At 40.2% G+C, this 21,366-nt stretch overlaps 1 protein-coding gene across 1 annotated transcript; it reads right to left on the reverse strand.

The window, feature by feature from the left end:
- Nucleotides 1–1,090: 1,090 nt before the first annotated feature.
- On the reverse strand, nt 1,091–18,590 carry LOC133459789 (A-kinase anchor protein 10, mitochondrial-like). Its single transcript, XM_061740078.1, has 15 exons — nt 18,382–18,590; nt 15,004–15,054; nt 14,393–14,578; nt 8,385–8,876; nt 7,548–7,646; nt 7,341–7,425; nt 7,105–7,228; nt 6,672–6,808; nt 4,434–4,578; nt 3,872–4,039; nt 3,564–3,673; nt 3,041–3,123; nt 2,533–2,585; nt 2,289–2,381; nt 1,091–2,187 (listed from the first exon to the last, which is right to left on the reverse strand). Exons 1-15 carry the CDS (start codon nt 18,401–18,403, stop codon nt 2,182–2,184), a joined length of 1,854 nt encoding a protein of 617 aa, XP_061596062.1. The 5' UTR covers nt 18,404–18,590; the 3' UTR covers nt 1,091–2,181.
- Nucleotides 18,591–21,366: the final 2,776 nt, after the last annotated feature.

Raw genomic sequence — 21,366 nt, forward strand, 5'->3', positions numbered from 1 at the left:
GATTTAACAATGTACCATATAAGTTAATAAACATTGTAGTAAATGTGCTAAAAAGTGTACTAAATGTACTAAATGTGACAAAATGTTGACTTTTCCTTCAGCATGGGCCGCTTTACAAAGGACGCCCCATGCAGTTTGTGCATACATTAAACGTAGTTTGGGAAATGCTTTTATTCTGAAGAAAAAATACCCAATTTCCGTTATTCGCCATAGCCTCCTAAACTTTACCTGAATGCAGGTACCTGCTCGTATTCCGTGTGCACTTTGCCAATTCACGTATAAACAATACCGCTTAAACAGACACTAATTCGCTACCGTAATAAACATTGTACATATCAATATCCCATGTTTGGAGCCCAACAACGTGTGACTCAGTAGCTTTGACAGAATCCCAGCCAACCAGAAAACGGGCAGGTTTTATAGGTGGGTGGGCGTTGCCTCTGCACGTGCAGGTAGCCTGTAAAAAGCTTGTGTACAAATTAGTTTAATATGCAAATCCTAATACTGTAACTAACTTTTACGCCAGTTTTGACCTCAGGAGAGTTTTATCTTTCTCAGATCAAACCAAGAAAGGTAGTTGTACATTTCCAGCTCATGTTAGACTACATAGCCTGGCCTGACGAAACAAGTTATTATTTTAAAATGCTTTGTAATGTACTAAAATTTACCTTTATAGAGAGTACTTTTTTACTCCTGACTTGTACAAAAGCAACTAAAGCATTAGCAGAGAAAAAATACACTAGATTAATCACAGGCTCAGCAACACTATCAACACTGCCCCCTACTGGTCAAACGGGAGAACAGTCTTGTGTACTGTGAGCGTGGAGATACTGTATGTATGGTTGTGTGGGTGGGGGTGATGAGTGAGGTTGAAGGGAGTGAGAACTGTATGTATGTATGTATGGGGGGGTGTCCTGTCTTTCATACGTTGTATTTATTAGTAGTTTTATTTATTTTATTTTAAAGCACTGATCGGAGTAGCACCTTAAATTTCATTGTGTTGATATACCTGCCTGCCTTGGACTAAAATTGCAATACACTCACGATACAGAAAATTATTTAAAAAAAAAAAAATTAACAAGCAGAGACAGAACATTTCATAGTATCTGTATTTAAATCAAACACATTTTAAATAGATTATAGATTAAGTTTACATACATGTCAAAAAAAAAAAACATTGGTACATAGTACCTAAAGTATTTTTCTGGTTCTGGTTCTCTTCTTGGTAAGGCTCAAAAAAAAAAAAAAAAAAAGACTGAGCACACTTTCCAATTTAACAGTCCATTCATCACCGATGTTTAATTCAGCAATGTGCTAAAAAAATCTAAGATCACCATTAAAAAAAGACAAACACTAATATATATATATAGGATAAACCAGAATATATTATATGTATAGACCTTTTAAGACAGAGTTTGGAGTCTTCCCATCACAAATGGCAAATTTTAACATCATTTGGGAGTATTTATTCTATGCTCTCTGAAGGTGCCTCAATATTCACAAACAGGGTCAGCCAGTCCAAAAAGTGAATCAGCTCTTCATGTGATTCATTCACGTTACAGGTTGTTCTACAGTACATAAAACGGCATGGCCAGGACTGCTTGGATCAGAGACTGGCTGGTAAAACCACTCCTAGTGGATTGGGTAGGGGGGGGCGCAAGTTTGCAAAAACTGTACAACGCTCCAAGCTGACTAGCTGTAACAGGCTGGGCCTCAGGAGCAAATTTAATGTAAAAACAAGGAATGATTATAAAAGGCGTGGGGAGGTGTGTCATCATGGGGTGAGCTTAATTCAGTCTTTGTCGCGTCCTCCCTAGATCCGAGGTAAGACAGACCTACTTCCGGCACGCTGCTGCTTTCCTGCACCGACTTTCCTCTGGAAACAGAAAACGTTTCCATCTACTGGAGTGACTTCTTCTGGAGACTACACATGTACCTTTATAGTGTTATGGAGTTGGACGATTGGAACAATGACGTATTTCACGTCTTCTATTAGTCCATGCATGAACAATCACTCATCCAAGCTCACAGCCATACACACAGAGCAGTTGTGGAGGTGATAAAACGCCTTGTTCTTTCTCGGAGTAATGCGGTTTGTTGCAGTGTGAACCTTGTGTACAGTTTATCACTGGGTTGGCCGGCGTCTGCAGGGACTGACAGTCCTTTGGTTCCTCAGCGGGGTCATAACTGCAGACAGAGAAAAAAGAAAGTGAAATAAATTACACCACATAGACGATCTGTTGTCATCCTACATATCGCTATGGAGACTACCGAGAGAGATTTTGTACCTTAGTGGCTTTGCCTGGACTGTCATGGTTTGACTGATGGACAACATCGTTGACAATCATCTTTGCAATCTGCCATGCCATCTCTTCCTGAGCCTTTATCATAAGAGAGTCACAAAAAAACAAAACAATAACTACTATTCATACTCTTTAATAGCCAAAAAGTGCATGTGAACACACACACTATGCTGAGACAGCGCGTGTCGCAGACTACTGAATTATTTATGACAGTTTAACGTCATCTCACCTCATCAGAGTTTCCCTGGACCCATTTCTTCATGGCTTGAGAAAACATGGAACCTTAATGAGAGGAGAAGAAGAAAAAAAACCTGCTTCAGACAAAAGTACTACACTTCAAAAGAGAAATCAGAAGGAGTTTGTAGCTCATTCACTGAATCAACTGCACTGCACTGAAAATCAACTCTTCCAATCTCTGGAGTGTTCGTAAATTTAATTAAGTTCATCCTCTGATATTCAAGTATTCAGAGTTTCGTGAGATTTTGTTCTGGTCATATTTTAGGAGCAGGAAGCTTAAATTTAAGCCAAGGTCTTTCACTCACCTGCAGTTGTAGAAAAAAAATAAAAAGACATGATAAAAGTTTTTGTATAATGTAGTCGCAGGGACCACCTACAGCAAGGTTATACTCATGGCCACAGAGAATGTCTTTGTCATTGTGGAAAGGACTACGATTTAAAAAACGAAGTGTAGATAAATAGTGCAAGTAAGTCAATAGAAAAGTGTGATTTCATCTAACCTTTAGATTTCTTCACGTCCGGCTCCGGCTCTGCCTCCCTGATAAACTGGCCCAATTCATTAACCTTCCCAAAAGTCATCTTTCTAAGAAGACAAGAGGAGCGAGTGAAGACAGCTCACAGGAAAAAGGAGAAACCCTGTCCCCTCAGGTTTGTGGAGACAGCATAAGTCAAACACTTTAATTCCCATCCATTCAACAATTGCATTTTCAGTAAAAGGAAAAACAAACAATCTGACTATAAAAGCACCCTCTTGAATTATTTTTGCACAGATCATTCTGAGCCACGTTCGTAAAACTGTTGGAGGAGCCAATAAAAACAAGATAGATGCAAGTATTAAAGCCAAACAGCAGTTTGGAACATCAAAGGGACATAAAAAGGAGAGAAATACTAAAGTACAACTAGGAGAAATTACAAAGAACATCAGTAGTCAAGTGGCAGCAAATCTGTGAAAATAATTCACTTCGCTAATGGGTTTTAATAATCTCCACTTAGTGGTGTCACAGTAAAGGCAGCAGCACTCACCCGGCATATGGTCGCTGGTACAAGGACTCGGGGTCCAGACTGGAAACGTCCACTGTGATCGCCTCGTCAAAGTTTTTCAGGATCTTGATCGCTGCTTTCTTGGCACCTTGCTGTAATGAAGATGCATAGACTGAATACTGAGCAGCATTAGAGGTAACATTGTCATACTTCTTTATGGATACATAAACACAAAAGTAATGATATCCTCATTGTTCAGGTAAACAACGCAGGACAGGTCTAAAATGTCATCACGTGGAGAGCAGTGTCCCCGGGCGGTGAAGACCACGGGGGGAAAGTCGAGGGCTCACCTGAGTCTGCGAGCCCTCGCTGGCATTTGAGCCGGCGCGGTCATGGTCCGCGGGCCCGGCCTGGCTCTGAGTGCTGACATTCACAAACTCATCTGCTCGCACTGAATTGATGAGGTCACTCAGGTATTTGTAGTAAAGGTTGCTCGACAGGAAGCCGGGTAAGTAGACCTGAGCAAATGCAAAACAGAGCGAACATTGTTACAAAATAATGAGCTCTCAGATAACGTTTCTGGGCACAAGCTACTAAGGTTTGTCTCTGACCTTTATGCGCTAATAATACTTTCTCAGCTTTCATTTCATTACGGCATGGGGCACTTGCCAGAGGTGAAATTGCATATCTTTTTCAGTGACAAGACAAAACCTTTATAAAGGAGGATATTAAATTACAGAAAATTGTTGAAATAAATTGAAACATATATTTACGATAAAGAGTAATTCAATTTAAATGGCCTCTTCACACTTGTAGATTTGAGTTTTTTTCCCTATCTGAACATCCCAGTATCCTTACAGAACACGAGATAGCGGTAAAAGAGTCCCCGGTGTGTCTAACAGAGAACCTGACCTTCTCCATGGTTGTCCAGGCCTGTCTGAGTGGAGTGGTAAAGCAGTCCGGAAGAGGCCCCCCCTCTCTGCAGATATTTGACTCTATCTCCATCCGCACAGAGTCACCGAAGCCCAGAGGGTTGGTAGCCTGGAGTGAGAAATACCTGGGAAGGAAAAAAATGGAGAAAGGAGATTAAGATTTGTATCAATACCCCAAAAGATACACAAGTCAGGAGTAAATCTATAACAACTGCACATCAGGCTGGGGCTGTCAGCAGTCTGTTCATGTGAAAAATCAGGGCGTTTAAGAATAAAAGTATTAATAGAACCACAACTCTACTGACTCAAGAAGTCTTGGTATTAAGAGAAACAGGGAGGTACAGCGAGTTATGGCCTTTCAACCTCGCCGAACTGGAAAATACCACCACCAACAGAGTCTACCAGACTCTGATCCTGAAAAATACAAGCTTTCAAACAAGCCAGAATAACAACAAATCCACGGACAATTTGGCAGCCTGAACTAAACCGTAAACAAGAATCTGATTCTCCCTCTCAGACTGCAATGATGATCAAGTGTATTATTCAGGTAAAATGACTCTGTACAAACTGGATGCCCATTTTTCTGCACATACACTGATAGTCACAGATCCACCACATTTACCTGAATGTAATCTACCACCGCAACGTTTTATCCATCCTCCTTTAAGTTAAGTAATTTTCAATTAAACGTTGCCAAATTTAAATAAGAATGATCAGCCGACTTTGGAGAGTATGATTTCAGCTGCTGAGACAGTGGAGGCAATTAAAACTTTTCCTTGCAGCTGATTTTTATAATGCTTTTTTGTGAAATTTTAGACCCCCACCTGCTTAGGATGATAAATGATTCAATTTCCCGAAAATGGCTTCCACATTCTCTTCAGAGGAGAATGTACATCTTGTATGAAAGGAGAGAAAAGATTCACTAATGCTTAATTCTGTGCTTAATTTTGATTAAAAACAAAAGCATTGAGCACAAGTTTATGTAAATGTGCAACAGAAATCATCACTCCAGATCAGCTTGACTTTATTCCAGGCAGGTTTTCTTTTAATTAAGGTACATTGATTGTTGAATAAATGCACTGCAGCAACTGCTGATGCTCAAAAACAGCATGACTCCATTAAATGGCTTTGAGGAGGTTCGGTACTTGGAAGTTTTTATAGGTTGGAATAATTAATCCATCTTGCCCCTGAATCCAGCATAACAAACAATATCAATTCTGTGGCGTTTGATAAAAATTTACATTTTAATGAACATTAGGGGTGATTCAATTCAGTAAAAGAAATTCACCATCATTATTCCAACAGTAGTAATGTTACGCTGCTGGTTCTTCAGCTTGTGGTAAAAGTATAACTAATGATTTATTATTACTCTGACTTTAGTATCAATACCATCTTTCAGTTTAAAATTCTTCACTTATATTTAGATGTGTAATCACAGGATTTCTATTCCCACTAGAAACATTATCTCCAAGAGCTGGTTTCTGTCATTGATGTGGACAAATTATGACGGAAAGATTTTCTCAGATTACCGGTTGTTTTTGTTTTCGAGTACATTTTTTTTACCCTCTTCACTTGTTGTTTTTAAGTCTCTTTTTTGCATACTTTTATTGCTGATGTACTGAGGCGCCTCGTAAACGTATGGGTGGATGAAGTGTTCGGATAAAAGCTGCGTGTTTATGAAATGGATCCAGGAGGAATCATATTCACCTCTTTATTGGATTTGAGGTTGGGCGGGTTGGAGAGAGTCTGTGTATAGAGTGGGACTGAACATGGGAGGAGGGGGGAGGAAGCATGCTCCAACATTACAAATGAACAACAAAGCATGTGATAACGACACAACAAAAGGGCTTTACAGAAGAAAATCAAAAATGCTGGGTTACTGTACCACACTGTAAATTCAATGAAACACAAGACTGAAATTAACAATTTATGAATATTTATGAATAAACAAGTTTCCGGTAAAGTAGAAAAAAGGACAGAGGAGGTTCCCACATTAATCTCAAGCATTTTCACTGAAAATAAACTTAAAAAAACTGATACAGTAAAAGTAATAGGGGGAAAAAGGATCGTATTTATGGGTGAAAATAACTCTGTTACTAAATAAAACGTATGTATCTAAGTGGCTTGTAAGAATCAAGTCAAACCAACTTATTTTATAAAATATAGTAAGATGTTTGGGAGTGCATTCAAACTGACAAACAGCAGAGAGAGGACTTACTTGTCGTAAAGGATCATGGCATCATTTTGAGCCTCCTGGCCATCATACTGCCCCTTTTTAGCTGCCAGCTGGTTCTGGAAGTTGTCCGCCGCTATCCAGAACTGCAGTACATTCATAGCCTCTTCCTTCTCCATGAACTGTGAACAACGACATGCAAAAACAAATCATGATGCATTTTTTCAAATATTTATGCTCTGTAAACTGTTTATAGGACGAGTTAGACAATCTGCTGCTAAACGTCTACTGTGACCACTGTTGGCTTTCTTTGTGCAGGGAGTTTTGCATCAAATCAGCAGACTGTAGGGGCAGAAAGTCTTGTTTAGATTTCTGTGCCTTTTGCTATGCTGATTGTGTCTCGACCTTCATGTTTTGTGACATGTGTAATACGAGGGAGTTACGATGTGTGTAGGAGTAAAACACAGGCCCTGCTCACCTCTGAGAAGTAGAAGAGAGCCGACTCACAGAATAAGATGTCAGCCAGGAATACAGAGCCACTAGTCAACACTTCAATCTGGTATTTACAGAAATTATGGCTCCGCAGGAATTCACTAAAGTGCCTGGAAATTAGAGAGAGCGTTGGAGGTGGAGACAGCTGTTACCGAGGAAGTCGAGGCAGTATGATGATAATGAAACGTCACAGTGGAAATGTTAAAAGAAACAGAAACTCACTGTTGATCCATTACGCTGAAGGCTACCGACTGTGCAATGACAAAGCAGTTTGGGTCCACCATGCCATCTTCTCCACATATCTTAGCTACACAGGAAAAAAACAGGATAATTGTTCTATGGTAATTTCAGACACAATTTTGTATGAATGCACCCGAAAATTACAATGAAAAAGCTTTGTCCTTGTGTTATTGACACGTTTTTTCTTACCAACTATGTCATTTCTCATTTGTTCTGTGATGGGAATGGGTTTCACAGCGTCTGGAGAGATGTACTTGGTGAAGATAGTCACAGCATCCTTTTCTATACCTGAATTAAGGCACAAAAGCAACAGTGCATCATTAAGACCAATTAAAAGACACTGAAAAGGAAAGGGTTAATGGTGGCTACAATGGTTCCAGGGTCACTTTACTGTTATTTCCTTTTAACAGGTGAATTCAGATCACAGGCAATAGTTACATCAGGCTGGTTGTATGTAGATAAATAACTGCCCTCTAATGTTCATTAAGTGCCATTAAACACTGTTTATGTACAGTAGATGGTTAAAGAAACATGGCATAATTTTCCAGAGTGAAATCAAACCTGAAAGAAATCATATGTGGAAAACATGAAATTAATTCATATTTTCATGCATAAACTGAAGGAAGATTACAACTCAGATCTGATGTTTATTCATGTTTCCTATATTCAGTGTATATCTAATTTTTGTTTCATGTAACACATTTATGTTTATAAAAAGATGGACAAAATTAAAATCCATTAATTTTTTTCAAGCACTGTTCATAATCTTAAAGCTAGTTCCAGGTGAAGCCACCACACTTCCAAGTACTGTGATATAGAAATTCATATTTTTTTTTTTAATCCCTCATTATGGAAATTTGCTTCATATTATTAGGTATGAATTGCTACCTTTTACCACTGTTTGTCAATATCTAAATTAGATGAAATGCTGATATTAAGTCAAGCTTCCTTTGGTCAGTTTATAAATTGTGTAATGAATCACGTAGTCCACTGAACGTGTAACAGATGCAAGCACAGCCGACTCACTTTTCATGAGTTTGTCAGAGATTTCTCTCAGAGTGCTGTTCGTCTGCCCCTTGCTGGGAGTCCCTGTTCTGGACGGATTCTGCCTACTAGGGGTTTCTGCTCGGGGCATGTTGGGTCTCAGGCCCGCTTCTGTGCTGGAAGGCTCCCGCTGCTTGGACGCTGCCATCTGGCCTTCGCCGGTATTGTGCTGGGCGAGGGCGCCGGGTGCGTTCTGGGCAATGTTTGGGAGCTCCGAGCCATCTGGAGAGACGGGGAGAGGCTCCGCCAACGAGCTGTGCTTCACAGAGTTGAGGCTGTGCGCTCGGACACGTGACCAGCTGCTGGAGCGGAAACGCTCAGCCTCCAGCCAGAACCGTACTATGTGATCTGCGCCCCGGCGCTCCATGAAGTGCATGTAGTGGGGCATTGCCACACTGTCCCGAAGGACCTGGTCAACCGTCTTCGACAGGCGAGAGCGAGTCTCCTCGGGCTGATAGTTCACACTGGAATGACCTGCAAAACGTAAGAACGAATGAGCAGTCAATTCAGAGATCCACACAGAAGAATTTACAAATGCACAATCATCTAATTTAACAAAACTGGTAACACTGCAGGAGACATGGCAAAAATAATCCTGTCTTTAGGCACACATTAAACACCAAAGTCCTCAGCTTTGCTCACGTGTCACAGACCCACGACTGAACTCCTTTATTTATAGCCTTCAACTTTCGAACTAGAAGATAAATTGCAGGATATTGCTGGTGGTTGAGCTATAAATTGGTAGATAAAACCTGGCTTTCCTGAGTTCCGTTTTCTTATTTCATCTGAGTGTTTAGACAAGTCTGGGGGCTGCTGTGAGCTGAATTTAAACGCCCAGATATTTGTTTTGAAGCCTTGTGAAATTTCTAGTTCTCTGTCTGTCAAGAGGTGGCTTTGGACTATGTAATTTCACAGATGATTTACCCCAGACAAACTGCTCTGAACAGTGCGTCAAAAGAATCTGTGGATCCCGTCACTCAGGCGCATATGAAATGGTCAGCGAGTGAATGCAACATCCACAGAAAGCTTTGACAGTCCAATCACATCAAACTCCCATCTCCAGCTGCATAAAAAAATAAATAAATAAATCTGATTCCCATTCAGATGCCAAATTATTTGACTGAGATGTCTGGAATTGAGTGCGGTTGTTAGAGGACCAGATGGAGGATGCTGACCACAACGATGACACTTGCTGGTTCACAAAAATCAGAGCATATCTGGTGTAATTCAAATGAATTGGGCTGAGGCTGTGTGGTGTCATCTTTGCTTCTTGAAAGCAGGATGATGCATGAAGTGTCGAGTAGTGTGAGGAGCTTTTCAATCAACCTTTTCATGTACTTCACATTCACCTTGATACTGAAAGCTGTGGAAAATCATAATTAGTGCAACATCTGTGTCTCAATAAACATAGCCTCATCTGCAAACCTAATTAAAAGAAAATGTTTCCTGCAATGCCACGTTTATATTTTCGAAACAAATATTTAAAAAACGACCAGGAAAATAATGCCTTATTGTCCAATATTTTAGTTCTCATTACCAGTCTACAGATATTTTAGTAGTTACCTGCAAGCTAAGAATGACGTTAACCTTGTCTGTCTCTTGTACTCCTCCTCTTCCTTCTAACCTCCATCCTTTCTTGCCAGAATCACTGCGGCCTTGCAGGTTGCAACTCTTTTGTTGTACGGGCTGCAGCACAGGTTTCTCCACTTTGATCTGACTCACCACAGCTATTGTCTAGCCAACTTGCTAGTACACTTCTTGCCCCCTGTCTTTTAACATGTTAGGCATGCTACTGTGTGCACACACTGTCCCAGCTCATGGCATTCAGAAACTTAAAGGGGACCTATTATGGCATCTAATACCTATTTTAAACAGGCCTTGAATGTCTTAAAAACAAGCTTCCCATTCTCTAACCTCATTATCTATGCGGGATTCTGAGTGGGCGGGGCTATGATAATGAGGCTCTGTGCTGATTGGCTGCCTGAATGACACAATACACCGCTACGAAAAAATGGCGGAAGCTCCGGCCGGCGGAGTTAGTTGTGGGCGTGGTTTCACGCATCGGAGGCCAACCTATGTAAATCGCGCCCGTCGTTACGTAACGACGGGAGCAGAATCTGAACGGCTCGTAGAAGCCACATCACACTGGATGGCTCATCCGGACGGCTGTACAGACACTGCAGAATTTAGTTGCTTTCCTCCTTCTCTGAGTTGGCAGGCTGAGGGGAGACCACTTTATATATGTTAAAGCAAGAGAAAATGTATTTTTCATAATAGGTCCCCTTTAATTATAGAGCATGTCTCATTTGAAGAAGAAGAAAAAAAGGGAAAGAAACAAAGAGGAGAGGTTTCTTCAGCATATGACTGCATGAGGAAATCAGCTGCAGGACCATGTTGACCCTGGAAGGCTTTGAAATGTGTTATCCTTATCTTATCATTTAGCATTTCAATTAATGACGTACTAGTGTTTATTTCCAAGAAATTGGTAAAGAGTACATCCAATGTAATAGTTGTTTTTTTATTCCTCAAAATTACTTGCTATTTTTTAAATAAGCAAATTGTTTTGTTCACTTTTTCAACACAAAAACAGCTTCTTAAGCTGCTTTTAGCTTCTTTAATAAGTAGATTTGTTGCCTCTCTGTTGTACAGTTTGGTACTTAAGCAGAAAGCAGGGGAGGGGGGGGGTATTAACTTCACCTTCACTAAATGGAGACTATTCCTTCTTTTTTTGTTTTTTTTACTGCCTGTCCAAAAAAAAAGGTCAAAAACGTATTTGTTGTTTGATCGCCTTTAGATTGAAGTAGACATCCGCTGTGGCATCATTACAATAAGTTTCTGCAATGTCACATTTTTCCATTCAGAGTTGCATTCATTTTTCACCCAGATCTTGTATGAATGGTGAAAGAGTCTGCATAAAGTCTTCCCCATCTCAAAGATTCTCAGTGGGGTTAAGGTCTGGACTCGGTGGTGGCCAATCCATGTGTGAAAATGAAGTTTCACGCTCCCTGAACCACTATCACAATTGTGTATGACTTCAGTACGACGGTGTCATCAGGGGAAAACATCTATTGATGGAATAACCTGGTCCTTCAGCATATTCAGGTAGTCAGCTGACCTCATATCGTTGCTGAACCTGGACCTGACCAACTCAGAGCCCCGCCCCCACAGGCTTGTACGGTTGCCACAAGGCATGATGGGTGCATGACTTCATCAGCCTCTCTTTTTACCCTGATGCTCATCACTCTGGAACTCTGGGTAAATCTGGACTCATCACACCACGACCTCCTTCCATCGCTCCAGAGTCCAAGCTTTATGTTCCCCAGCGATTAGCCTCACTGATAAGTGGCTGTTTAGTCCCAATCCTTTGAGTTCGCTACACATTGTTCATGTGGAAATGTTCTGACTTTCACTCTTAAATCATTTAAAGGAGCTTGAGGCCGGATTGAGGCAGAATTTATGAAAAAAATTTGTAAACGTTTTAAGTTTTCTAGTAATAATGTCAGATGAAGCGTTCCAAACCCAAAAGAATGAGCCCTCTAGTGTATCTCTCCGTTGCCTTTAACAGGATGTGTGCTGCAAAATGTGCTGCAATTCGGGCCCAAATATTCCCGCGCTGGGCTGCGGATGTGACGTCACATGACGCTGCATGCGCGTTCTCCCGTGCCGGCTTCACTGTTGGCTGCAGTACCCCCGACGGCCGTCGTGGTGAAGGGTGGCGCTAGAGAGTCTCATTTCTTAAAAGGAGCCTCAAGCTCCTTTAAGATTTTTTAACGATCACATTTCTTCTTTGAAGATTATTGCTCCCCTCTATCCTTCCAGTTTTTAATAACATGTTGGACAGTTCCTCATCAAATTTTAGTAGTTTCAGCAATCTTTGAGGATGATTTCTTTCCTTGATGCGTGCCAATAGATTAACCCTTCTGAAAGAAATTAACATATTTTCCACGACCACAGGATATGTCTTTTGACATGGTTGTTTAAGAAATGAGAAGCTGCTCACAGCACTCCGCTATTAATGACATTGTTATCTGGTATTAACCCGTCTTCCTTCTTCCCAGTGGGTGTTCCTGATCCGTTGTTGTTGTTGTTCTTGCTCTTCTCTCCTCTTTCTTGTCCTCTCAACCCCCACTTGGTTGAGGCAGATGACTGCTGGTCCTTAGTCTGGTTCTGATCTCTTCCTCTTAAAGGGGAGGGTTGTTTTCTTTTCACAGTCGCCTGGTGCTTGCTCAGGATGGGGTTTGCATAAAAAAAAAGCTTTGATGCAACCTGTTGGTTTCATAGCGAAGCCATAATTATTATTGTTCTTTTATGGTTTTGTATTAACTAGACTAATTTGGAATGAATATGAAATGTATTTTTGATGGCCTTGACATGACTTCCTTAGGCTACTGCCCCCACGACCTGACCTCAGATAAGCGGAGGGAGATGAATGGATGAATAAATAAAGCTGAACTAAATTGTGTTGTATCAGTTAAGGTTAAATAACTTGTTGCCAGCTGAAACATAATCATCCATGCAATAATTATCAAACAAAAAGCTCTTACCGTTTTGCTCAGTTAAAAGCAGGTGGTGGCTGTTTTTTGGACAGGCATTCTATATTAATCAAATAATTAAGGCAGTAACTGGCAGATGAAAATAATAAATAGTTGCAGACCAGCTTTTCTCTTCTGCTTTGCTCTTGGCATCTGCTGGTGCAGCAGTTTCATTTAATGTCTGATGGTCCAGTGTGCAGGAGATGGAAAACTTCTAGCAGAATAACTTATCGATTGGAACTAAATCCCTGTTTCCACTGAACAGTTCGGTCTGGGCCAGTACAGTTGGGTACAAGACTTTTTGTGTTACCATTATAAAAAGACAGAAAAACATCACTGCCCACAACAAAAGCAAGTGCAAAACAAACACCAAGTTGTTATTTAGTTGACACTGGAAGTTTTCGTCTCTTTTCGCCGCCCGCAACCATCTCTCATACATTGCAGCATGTATTGTTCATACAAACAACCAAAAGCCGAGCAGAACAAAAACAACTTGCTGGATGACCTCCGTTGTTTTAGTTTGCGGCATCACGTTTGTTGTTGTCATATAAGTATACCGTCACTATAGGTATGTGGTCTAAACCCCGCATGTCCAATGGCAGTCCAACTTGCAGTGGGAACGCTCATCTGAACAGGCTGGACCTTTCTAACCCTTCCAAACCGCTCAGTGGAAACCAGGTTTAAGAGATTATCTAAACCTTAAAATCTTATATGGTTAATAATACCTGCCTGCTAGGGCTGGGCAATATATCGAGATTTTAATATACATCGATATATTTTCAAACGCGATATGGTACGAGACAATATCGTTTATATCGATTTAATTTTTTTTTTTTTTTTATGATTTTGATATAGCTTATTTTGTGACAAATTGACTCGAATGTTTTATTTGAGATTTGCACAAATGTTTTGTTATTTGCACAACTGTCAACCTCAGTGGAAAAGTCTGCCTGTTACTGTCTACATTGTATTAATTGCACAGTGTATTTTAATTTAATTGTTACACAGGAAAGGGATATTTGTTTCATTTTATTCAAGAAGCATTTTTATTCTATATATGCAGGCAGTTTATTTTTATTTCATGTGTTTTATACATTTTGATATTGTGCAGATCTCTGTTAATAAAGGTACCTGTGTGACATTTGGCACGAGGCTTTGTATTAAAACTGACTGTTTTTTTAAGGGTTTGCCTCAGAAAAAAATGAAGCTAACAGAGATGCTATGCTATAATGCTTTGGGGGAAACCCCAATTATGGCACAGAAAAAATATCGATATATATCGAGTAACGCCATTCAGCTAGAAAATATTGAGATATGACTTTTGGTCCATATCGCCCAGCCCTACTGCCTGCTGATGAAAACAGAACTAAATTCCAAATTAAGTTAGACTTGCCTTCTAAATATTTATCTGTCATCAACACAAAAAAACAATACAAAGTGTATCAACAGGTTCAGTACCGAGGTCTCCGAAGTGCGCGGCCTCCATGTGGCTCGGCTGTTTTTTGAGAATGGCGGTGCGGCCACGGGCAAACGAGTCCATGTTGGCAGATATGGCATTGATGGCCACATGGCTGGGCCCTGCAGCTTCCTGGATGGCATTATGGTTCCTTAGTGCTAGTGATGGAGAATGAGGACCCACTGGAGCTGCGAGTGGAAGAAAGAGGATAGAAAACATGAAAAAAAAGGAAAAGAAAATGACACAATGGTATCAAAGTTCTCAGGAGCCGAAACGTATGACAGGAGGGTGACTTGGATAAAAGTCTCTTTAATGTTTTTGAAAGAGCTCTTAGTGGGAAAGGCCTCAGGCTGTCACAGCTGTTTGAGAAAACAGACTGTTCAGTGTTTATTTGATTGTGGTGTGTTTTTCCCTCAATGGATTCAGTTTACAAATGTGGTTCTATATCATGCACACCACCAACCCTGAGTTTCCTGTGTTGAAGTAGTTAAAAGGAGTCCACACTAACAGAAATTATAACTATAGCTTCCACTTTTAGTTCACCGATGTGCAATGTCTCCCAACATCAATATGTGACATTTCCATATCCTTGCAGAAGCAAGGATGAGCTCACCTCTGTTGACTTTAGCATCTGTCACTCTCTCAGGTTCTTTGCTTTTGTTGCCTGTGGGTAGAAAGATGAGAGCAGAGGTGTAACTGAAAAAGCACACCGCATTTTGAAAGGGCAGCCAAAGAAAGAAAACAGAAATAAGCATGCAACATTCAATGAGATATAAAGAAAAGAGCTGGTGGAGTGACAACAAGAAGGTAAAAAGATATCAAATTACATTATGACATATTCTGCAATTTAATAAGCAAGATGCTGCTCGAGTAATGCACTCTGGACTGGAATCTTAGTCACTGCTGCTGGCAAATGTGCTGTCAAATATGGAAGTTGGGAGCTGACATACAGATACCAGCTTCCTCACTGTGGAGAATAAATGCATAGAGGCAGACATGGTGGATAGGCTCTTTTTTCATTCATATTTTAAGATTGTGAAGTGTTTTTGGGCCCAAAATCAATTTCAAAGGACAAGGAGCTGGACACGTGCTCCAGAAGATGTTCTTTGTGAATCTTTCAGCCTTAAAACACAGCGAGCTGGCAAAAATGGGCCGTTCACCACAGAAAGGAGAAGTATAAACTGGCAACCTGTATTGCAGTGAAATGGTGCAGATGACACAAGATGTCCTTGATTACAGAAAAGTAAATGTGCATTGTACGACCAACGTTTTTTCTGTATAAACTGGCATCAAGCAATGATGTGATGTGGATGCATTTCCACAGAACTGTAAAATATGCAAAATAAATGAATCGACTGACAGACAGAAGGAGCGATAGAGAGAATAGTTATGAATACAATTTGACTCATCAATAAAAATAGCAAACTTTCTCGCCAGTAAAACTTTTACAGCCCAACATGAACCGCTCACTTCCTGTCAGCCTGATTCAGAGCACTCAAACTGAGGTCTGTCTCACATTTCCTCATTTTGGAAACCTGCTGTGTCAGCTGCTTTGATTGCTATAACTGAGAAATCTTCATTCTCCCTCTTCAGGATGAACAGTTGCTTTGAGAGGGAAGTTAGTTAGCAGGTTTCACAAAGAACGCACCATCACATGCAGAACCTGGTCAGTGACTTCCACCAGCACCGCGCTTCCACTCTAGCCCGTCACATATGTGTCCTTTCTATCAAAGCATACGCTATAATAATGTGAGGAAATGCCTAGGACTAGACAGCAACACAAAGTCTAAATTAAAGATATGCAATAAATCAATGGGAAGTCTTTTTTGGGGGGCCAATTCTGGGGACTTTGTTGTTGAACCGTTAACATGAACTTCCAGACACAGAGACAGTTTCTTCCCCCAAGCTGTTGCTCTGATGAACTCTCATCACTCAGAGTCTCAGAGTAATCAATCACTGTGCAATAATTATTATTATTATAATTATTATAATAACCACTATCATATGCTGTAACAATGCTCCTTTCAATAACCATGACTTCCTCATATAGCTGCACCTTTCACTTTTATAGTGTATAGTATAGTTGTATAGTTGTTAATAAGAGCCATTTGTCTTTTACTGTTTGTAACTACCATATTTAAATCTGGGTGCAGTGAGCGAAAAAAACGAAAACAAATTCCCTGTCTGGCATGTTCATACTTAGCCAATAAAGCTTATTCTATTCTATTCTATTCCATGAAACATGTTTCTTATACTTTGTCTATTATAATAGTTATAAACTATGTGGACAAAAGAAAAATACACAGATACTCCAGCATTTTTTTTTTTTTTAAAGAAAGTAAATTAAAGACTGGACATGTACTGAACTGTGACAGGGGTTTAACTCACGCTGTCTTTGCTGTTTCAGCAAAGACAAAGTGTATATGAACTGAGAGCTGTATGTTCATCAAAACTAAGAACAGAATGGATGTCAAACATAGATGTGTTTCAGTTTATGGGGTTAATCTGTGGAACTTTTTGGAAATGGAAATTAAAGAGTGCAGTACATAGCAAATATTTATATAAAAAAATATTGAAGAACAAGATCCTCATTAAGTATGATTCTATTGTATGAGTGTTTATTTAAGTGTCTGAACTTAAATAGATAATAGGTCTATGCAGTATATTGAATGTTTTCAATATACAAAAAGTATATGAAATGTTTTTCTTTTAATTGATTTACTGCTCTGTATCGGTATATGTAGGAGCTGACAGAAATTGATTATAAAAGGATAGGCGTAATAAGCTAAGCTTCAGCCTACACATTTTCGGTCTTGTTTTGTTTATATATTTTGGTCTAATGCAATATTAGCATTGACTTCATGTTTATTTGTTGTTTTCTTGTCTTTCATTTTTTTGTATTTGAAACCATCAAGTGGGATTAAAGACTGTGTTTTTCTCTTTTTTTCCTTTTCTTTCTTCTATGCGTAGACCAGTGTTTCCCAACCCTGGTCCTCGAGGCAGGCTATCCTGCATGTTTTAGATGTTTCCCTGCTTCAGCCTTCAGCACACCGTGATAAAAGTACGTGTGTCATCAACAGAAGTGTCAACACCTTGATGACAAGCTAATTAGGACCATTAATTAGAATCAGGTGTGATGATGAAGGGAAACATCTAAAACATGCAGGGTAGGGGTGCCTCGAGGACCAGGGTTGGGAAACACTGGCGTAGACGATGAAACAATGTGCAAAATGAATTGTCACTAATCTCGCGAGAACTGTCCCTTGCTGTAGCCTGGATGGCAGTTCTCGCGAGGTTAGTGGCGACAACGGGTACAAACCATGGATCTATTAAACTCGGAGCAACAAATCAGAGAGATGGATGGATGTAACCAGAGAGAAAGCATTTCTGCACAAAAAGCGAAAACTTCGTGTAAATATCTCTAAAAATGGGATATTAGATTTACTTTTCTAAAGAGGAGCAGGATGGAGCACAGAAACCTGCGTCTGTGTGTCATCAGTCATTACCAGAGAGCCACATGAGTGAAAATTACAAACTAAAAGAAAATGTAAATGTTTCACTTGAAGACAACCAATGTGTATATAAACTGAAAATATTTAAAATAATTAAACGTGCTTTAATTCCCCTTTATGTTTTCATTTAGGTTGTATTATAGGAACTACATACATAGGAAGTACACAGTATTTCAGTGTTAACAAAGGTTGGATTATCAGATTCTGAGCACATAATTGTAGTTTGTAAGTGGTTGACAGGTAGTTATTTTGGATTTCTCCTAAATCTGTCTTAAAATGTAAGATACTGGACCTCGGTTGGGCTGCTGGCGGAAAATGTCCCGTATTTTTAAATCCCAAACTTGACAGGTATCCATTAATCATCCCCCCCTGCAGCCTCGGTTCAAGCTTCAGTGTTATCATCTATAAGGACTTGTTCCTGCCCAGCAGGGCTGTTTTCTGCGCTTTGCGGGGCCGCCGAGCCTGGAGCTTTTCCTCACCTCTCCTCTTAAAGAACGACATGTCGGCTTTCTGCACGTTTCCTCCGCTCACTGTCGCCGTCCTGTCCACTCACCGGTCCCCTCATTCAAAGGCATCGGTTCTGCACACCCTTGCAGGGGAAACTGCTTATTTACGCAGCCCCGGGACGAAGCTGTCAAGTCAAAATTGTATCCAAAAGCGAAGAGCCAAACGCAGCTCTGCGGCCATACTGTCAATAAACGCCTCACTTCCGGGCTGCGGCCGCAGCGGGATTGTGGGTAATAGTGTAATACCTGATCCGACCAGAAGGGGGCGACATTTACCAGGCTGGTGCATTTAAGACTAAAGGCTGATTTATGGTCCCGCGTTACACCAACGCGTAGCCTACGGCGAAAGGGACGCCGTCGATTTAACGCGGAACCATAAATCAGGCTTGAAGTGTCGTTTACATCATAAGGCAAGGCAAGAAGACCATTCAGTGCTTTGTGGAGCAGTAAGATTTTAAACTATATCCAGTACTGGAGTTGAGGGGGGATGAGGGGGGATGGCATCCCCCCCTGAAATAAAAACGGTCCAAATCATCCCCCCTGTAAAACTTCCATCCCCCCTTTCCATCCCTTATGTCATTTCATCAATGAATGTGGTTTTACTGCTATTTCAACATTTAGACTCATCACCAGAAAAATAACACCAGAAAAATAACTTATTTGACAATTTTCACCTTTTTCAAGTACATTTTCACTTGAAATAAGTAGGAAAATCTGCCAGTGGAACAAGATTTATCTTCTTATTACAAGCAAAAAAATCTTGTTCCACTGGCAGATTTTTCTACTTATTTCAAGTGAAAATCTACTTGAAACAGGTGAAAATTGTTCTTTTTTTCCAGTGATGAGTCTTGTTTTAAGTGTAATGAGATTTTTTTACTAAAATGAGACATTTTAACTAGAAATAAGACAAATATGCTTATTTTGAGTTTTTACAGTGATCCATTTTACTGTGAAGGACAGAATCATATTGATAAGTTCAGAAAACTGTTTTTTATTGTTGTGTTTTGATGTATTTGATGTAAGCCCAGTGGATATTTAAAGCTTACAGAAGGCTGCATTTAACTGCTGCTATGTCATTCCTGCAGTATTTCTGCAGGTGTTTTGGTCAGTGCTATTATTTGTAATTTATTATATTATTTGTATTCAGCACAAATTATCTGTCCCCATGTGATAAAATCCACCATCCCCCCTGATTCTTTTTTACAACTCGAGTACTGACTATATCCTTTGACTTACTGGAAGCCAGTGAAGTGATTTCATGACCGTTGTAATGTGGTCCAGTTTCCTGGTGTTTGTAAGGACTCTGGCGGCAGCGTTCTGGATCAGTTAACTGGATCCAGATGAACTCAAGTTAAATTAAATTGTCAACAATAAAGAAAGGGATATGCCAAGAGCTTCACTTCCTCATTTTTTAAATGTTTTAATTGTGTATGATATTTGCAGCTGCCTGATAGATTTCTTGTTAAGGCCTGTAAAATTGTCATTAACCTACTGAAAATGAATGCATGAATGCATGGAAGTTTTTCCATGTCTTGTTTAGACAGAATCCCCTTAATTCTAACAATGTTTTTCCGGTGGTAATTGGCAGATTTAGTGATAAACTTTAGATGACTGTTGAAGTTCCGGTCGGATTCAATAATTACACCAAGATTTCTGGCTTGATTTGTAGCTGTCAATGACATGGAGCCAAGGTGAGCGCTGATCTTTTCCCTTTCATTTTTAGGGCCAAAAATGATCACCTCTGTCTTTTCTGCATTTAGCTGGAGAAAATTCTGGCACATCAACTCATTGATTTGATTAATACAGTTACTCAATGAGAGTAAGGGACTGTAGTCATGTGGTAACACTGAAATATAGAGTTGTGTGGTGCATTTAAGACTGAGGTGTATTTTACATCAGTGGTTCTGCACTGGTCCGGCTTCGGGGCCCTCCATCCCTCTTTCATCACAAGCTGGGACCCAAATCAAAGACAGTTTTCTAGTTCTCAAATTCATTGAATAGGTAGTGTAGCTTACGCCTCAATTAAAATGTTCATATATCTGTTAATTTCTCTTGATGCAACATGAACTTTTATTTATTTTATTTAACCTTTATTTTCCCAGGGAAACAATTTAAGAACAAATTCTTATTTACAAATGCATCCTGAACAAAGGGCATAAGCACTTTGAGGGGAGAGGGGAAGGGGAGTGCTAGAAATAAAAAACGTTATGTAAAATTGCATAAAATCAGAACAATAAATATGTACAATAAATAAAAATACAATAACATTGAAAAACATTAAGACAATGGGACGTGGCAAGTCGGCCTGATCAACAGGTGCAAGAGTCAACTGTAATTTGTTGCAAATTTTGTTTGAAGACAGAGTGTGATGTGAGGGCAGAGAGTTTGAGAGTGTTTTGTAGTATGTTCCAGTCATTAGCTGCAGCAAACCAGAACGCGCTGCGATCAAAGACTGTACTGGCTTTGAGGATGGAGAGTTTAATGAAATGACTGGACCTTAGATTGAGGGCAGAGTGTGACAGGTGTCAAAGGGAAGAGAGGTAGAGAGGTGTTACGCCAAGTATGGTTTTGTAGATGAGCATGAGCCAGTGACGGAGCCGTCTGGTATGGAGGGATGTCCAGTCTACCAGGTTAAATAAGTCGCAGTGGTGAGTGGTGAAGGAAGCGCCAGTCTCAGAGCGGATGGCGGAAGAGTATCCAGTTTCTTGAGGGTGGATTGAGATGCCTTCCAGTGTAGATGGTGTCACCTTAATCAAATATGGGCAGGATGGACAATTTGATAAGTGTATGTTTTGCTGAACGGGTGAAAGAGGCCTTGTTGCGGAATAAGAAGCTCATGCGAGCTTTGACATTTGACTGTAGGTGCTTGATATGGGTGGTGAAGGAGAGGGACGAGCCCAACCAGAGGCCAAGATATTTGCAGCAGGTCACAAACTCCAGTTCAGAGCCGTCGGCACT

Source organism: Cololabis saira, chromosome 14 (assembly GCF_033807715.1).
Source record: "Cololabis saira isolate AMF1-May2022 chromosome 14, fColSai1.1, whole genome shotgun sequence".
NCBI classification, from domain to species: domain Eukaryota; kingdom Metazoa; phylum Chordata; class Actinopteri; order Beloniformes; family Belonidae; genus Cololabis; species Cololabis saira.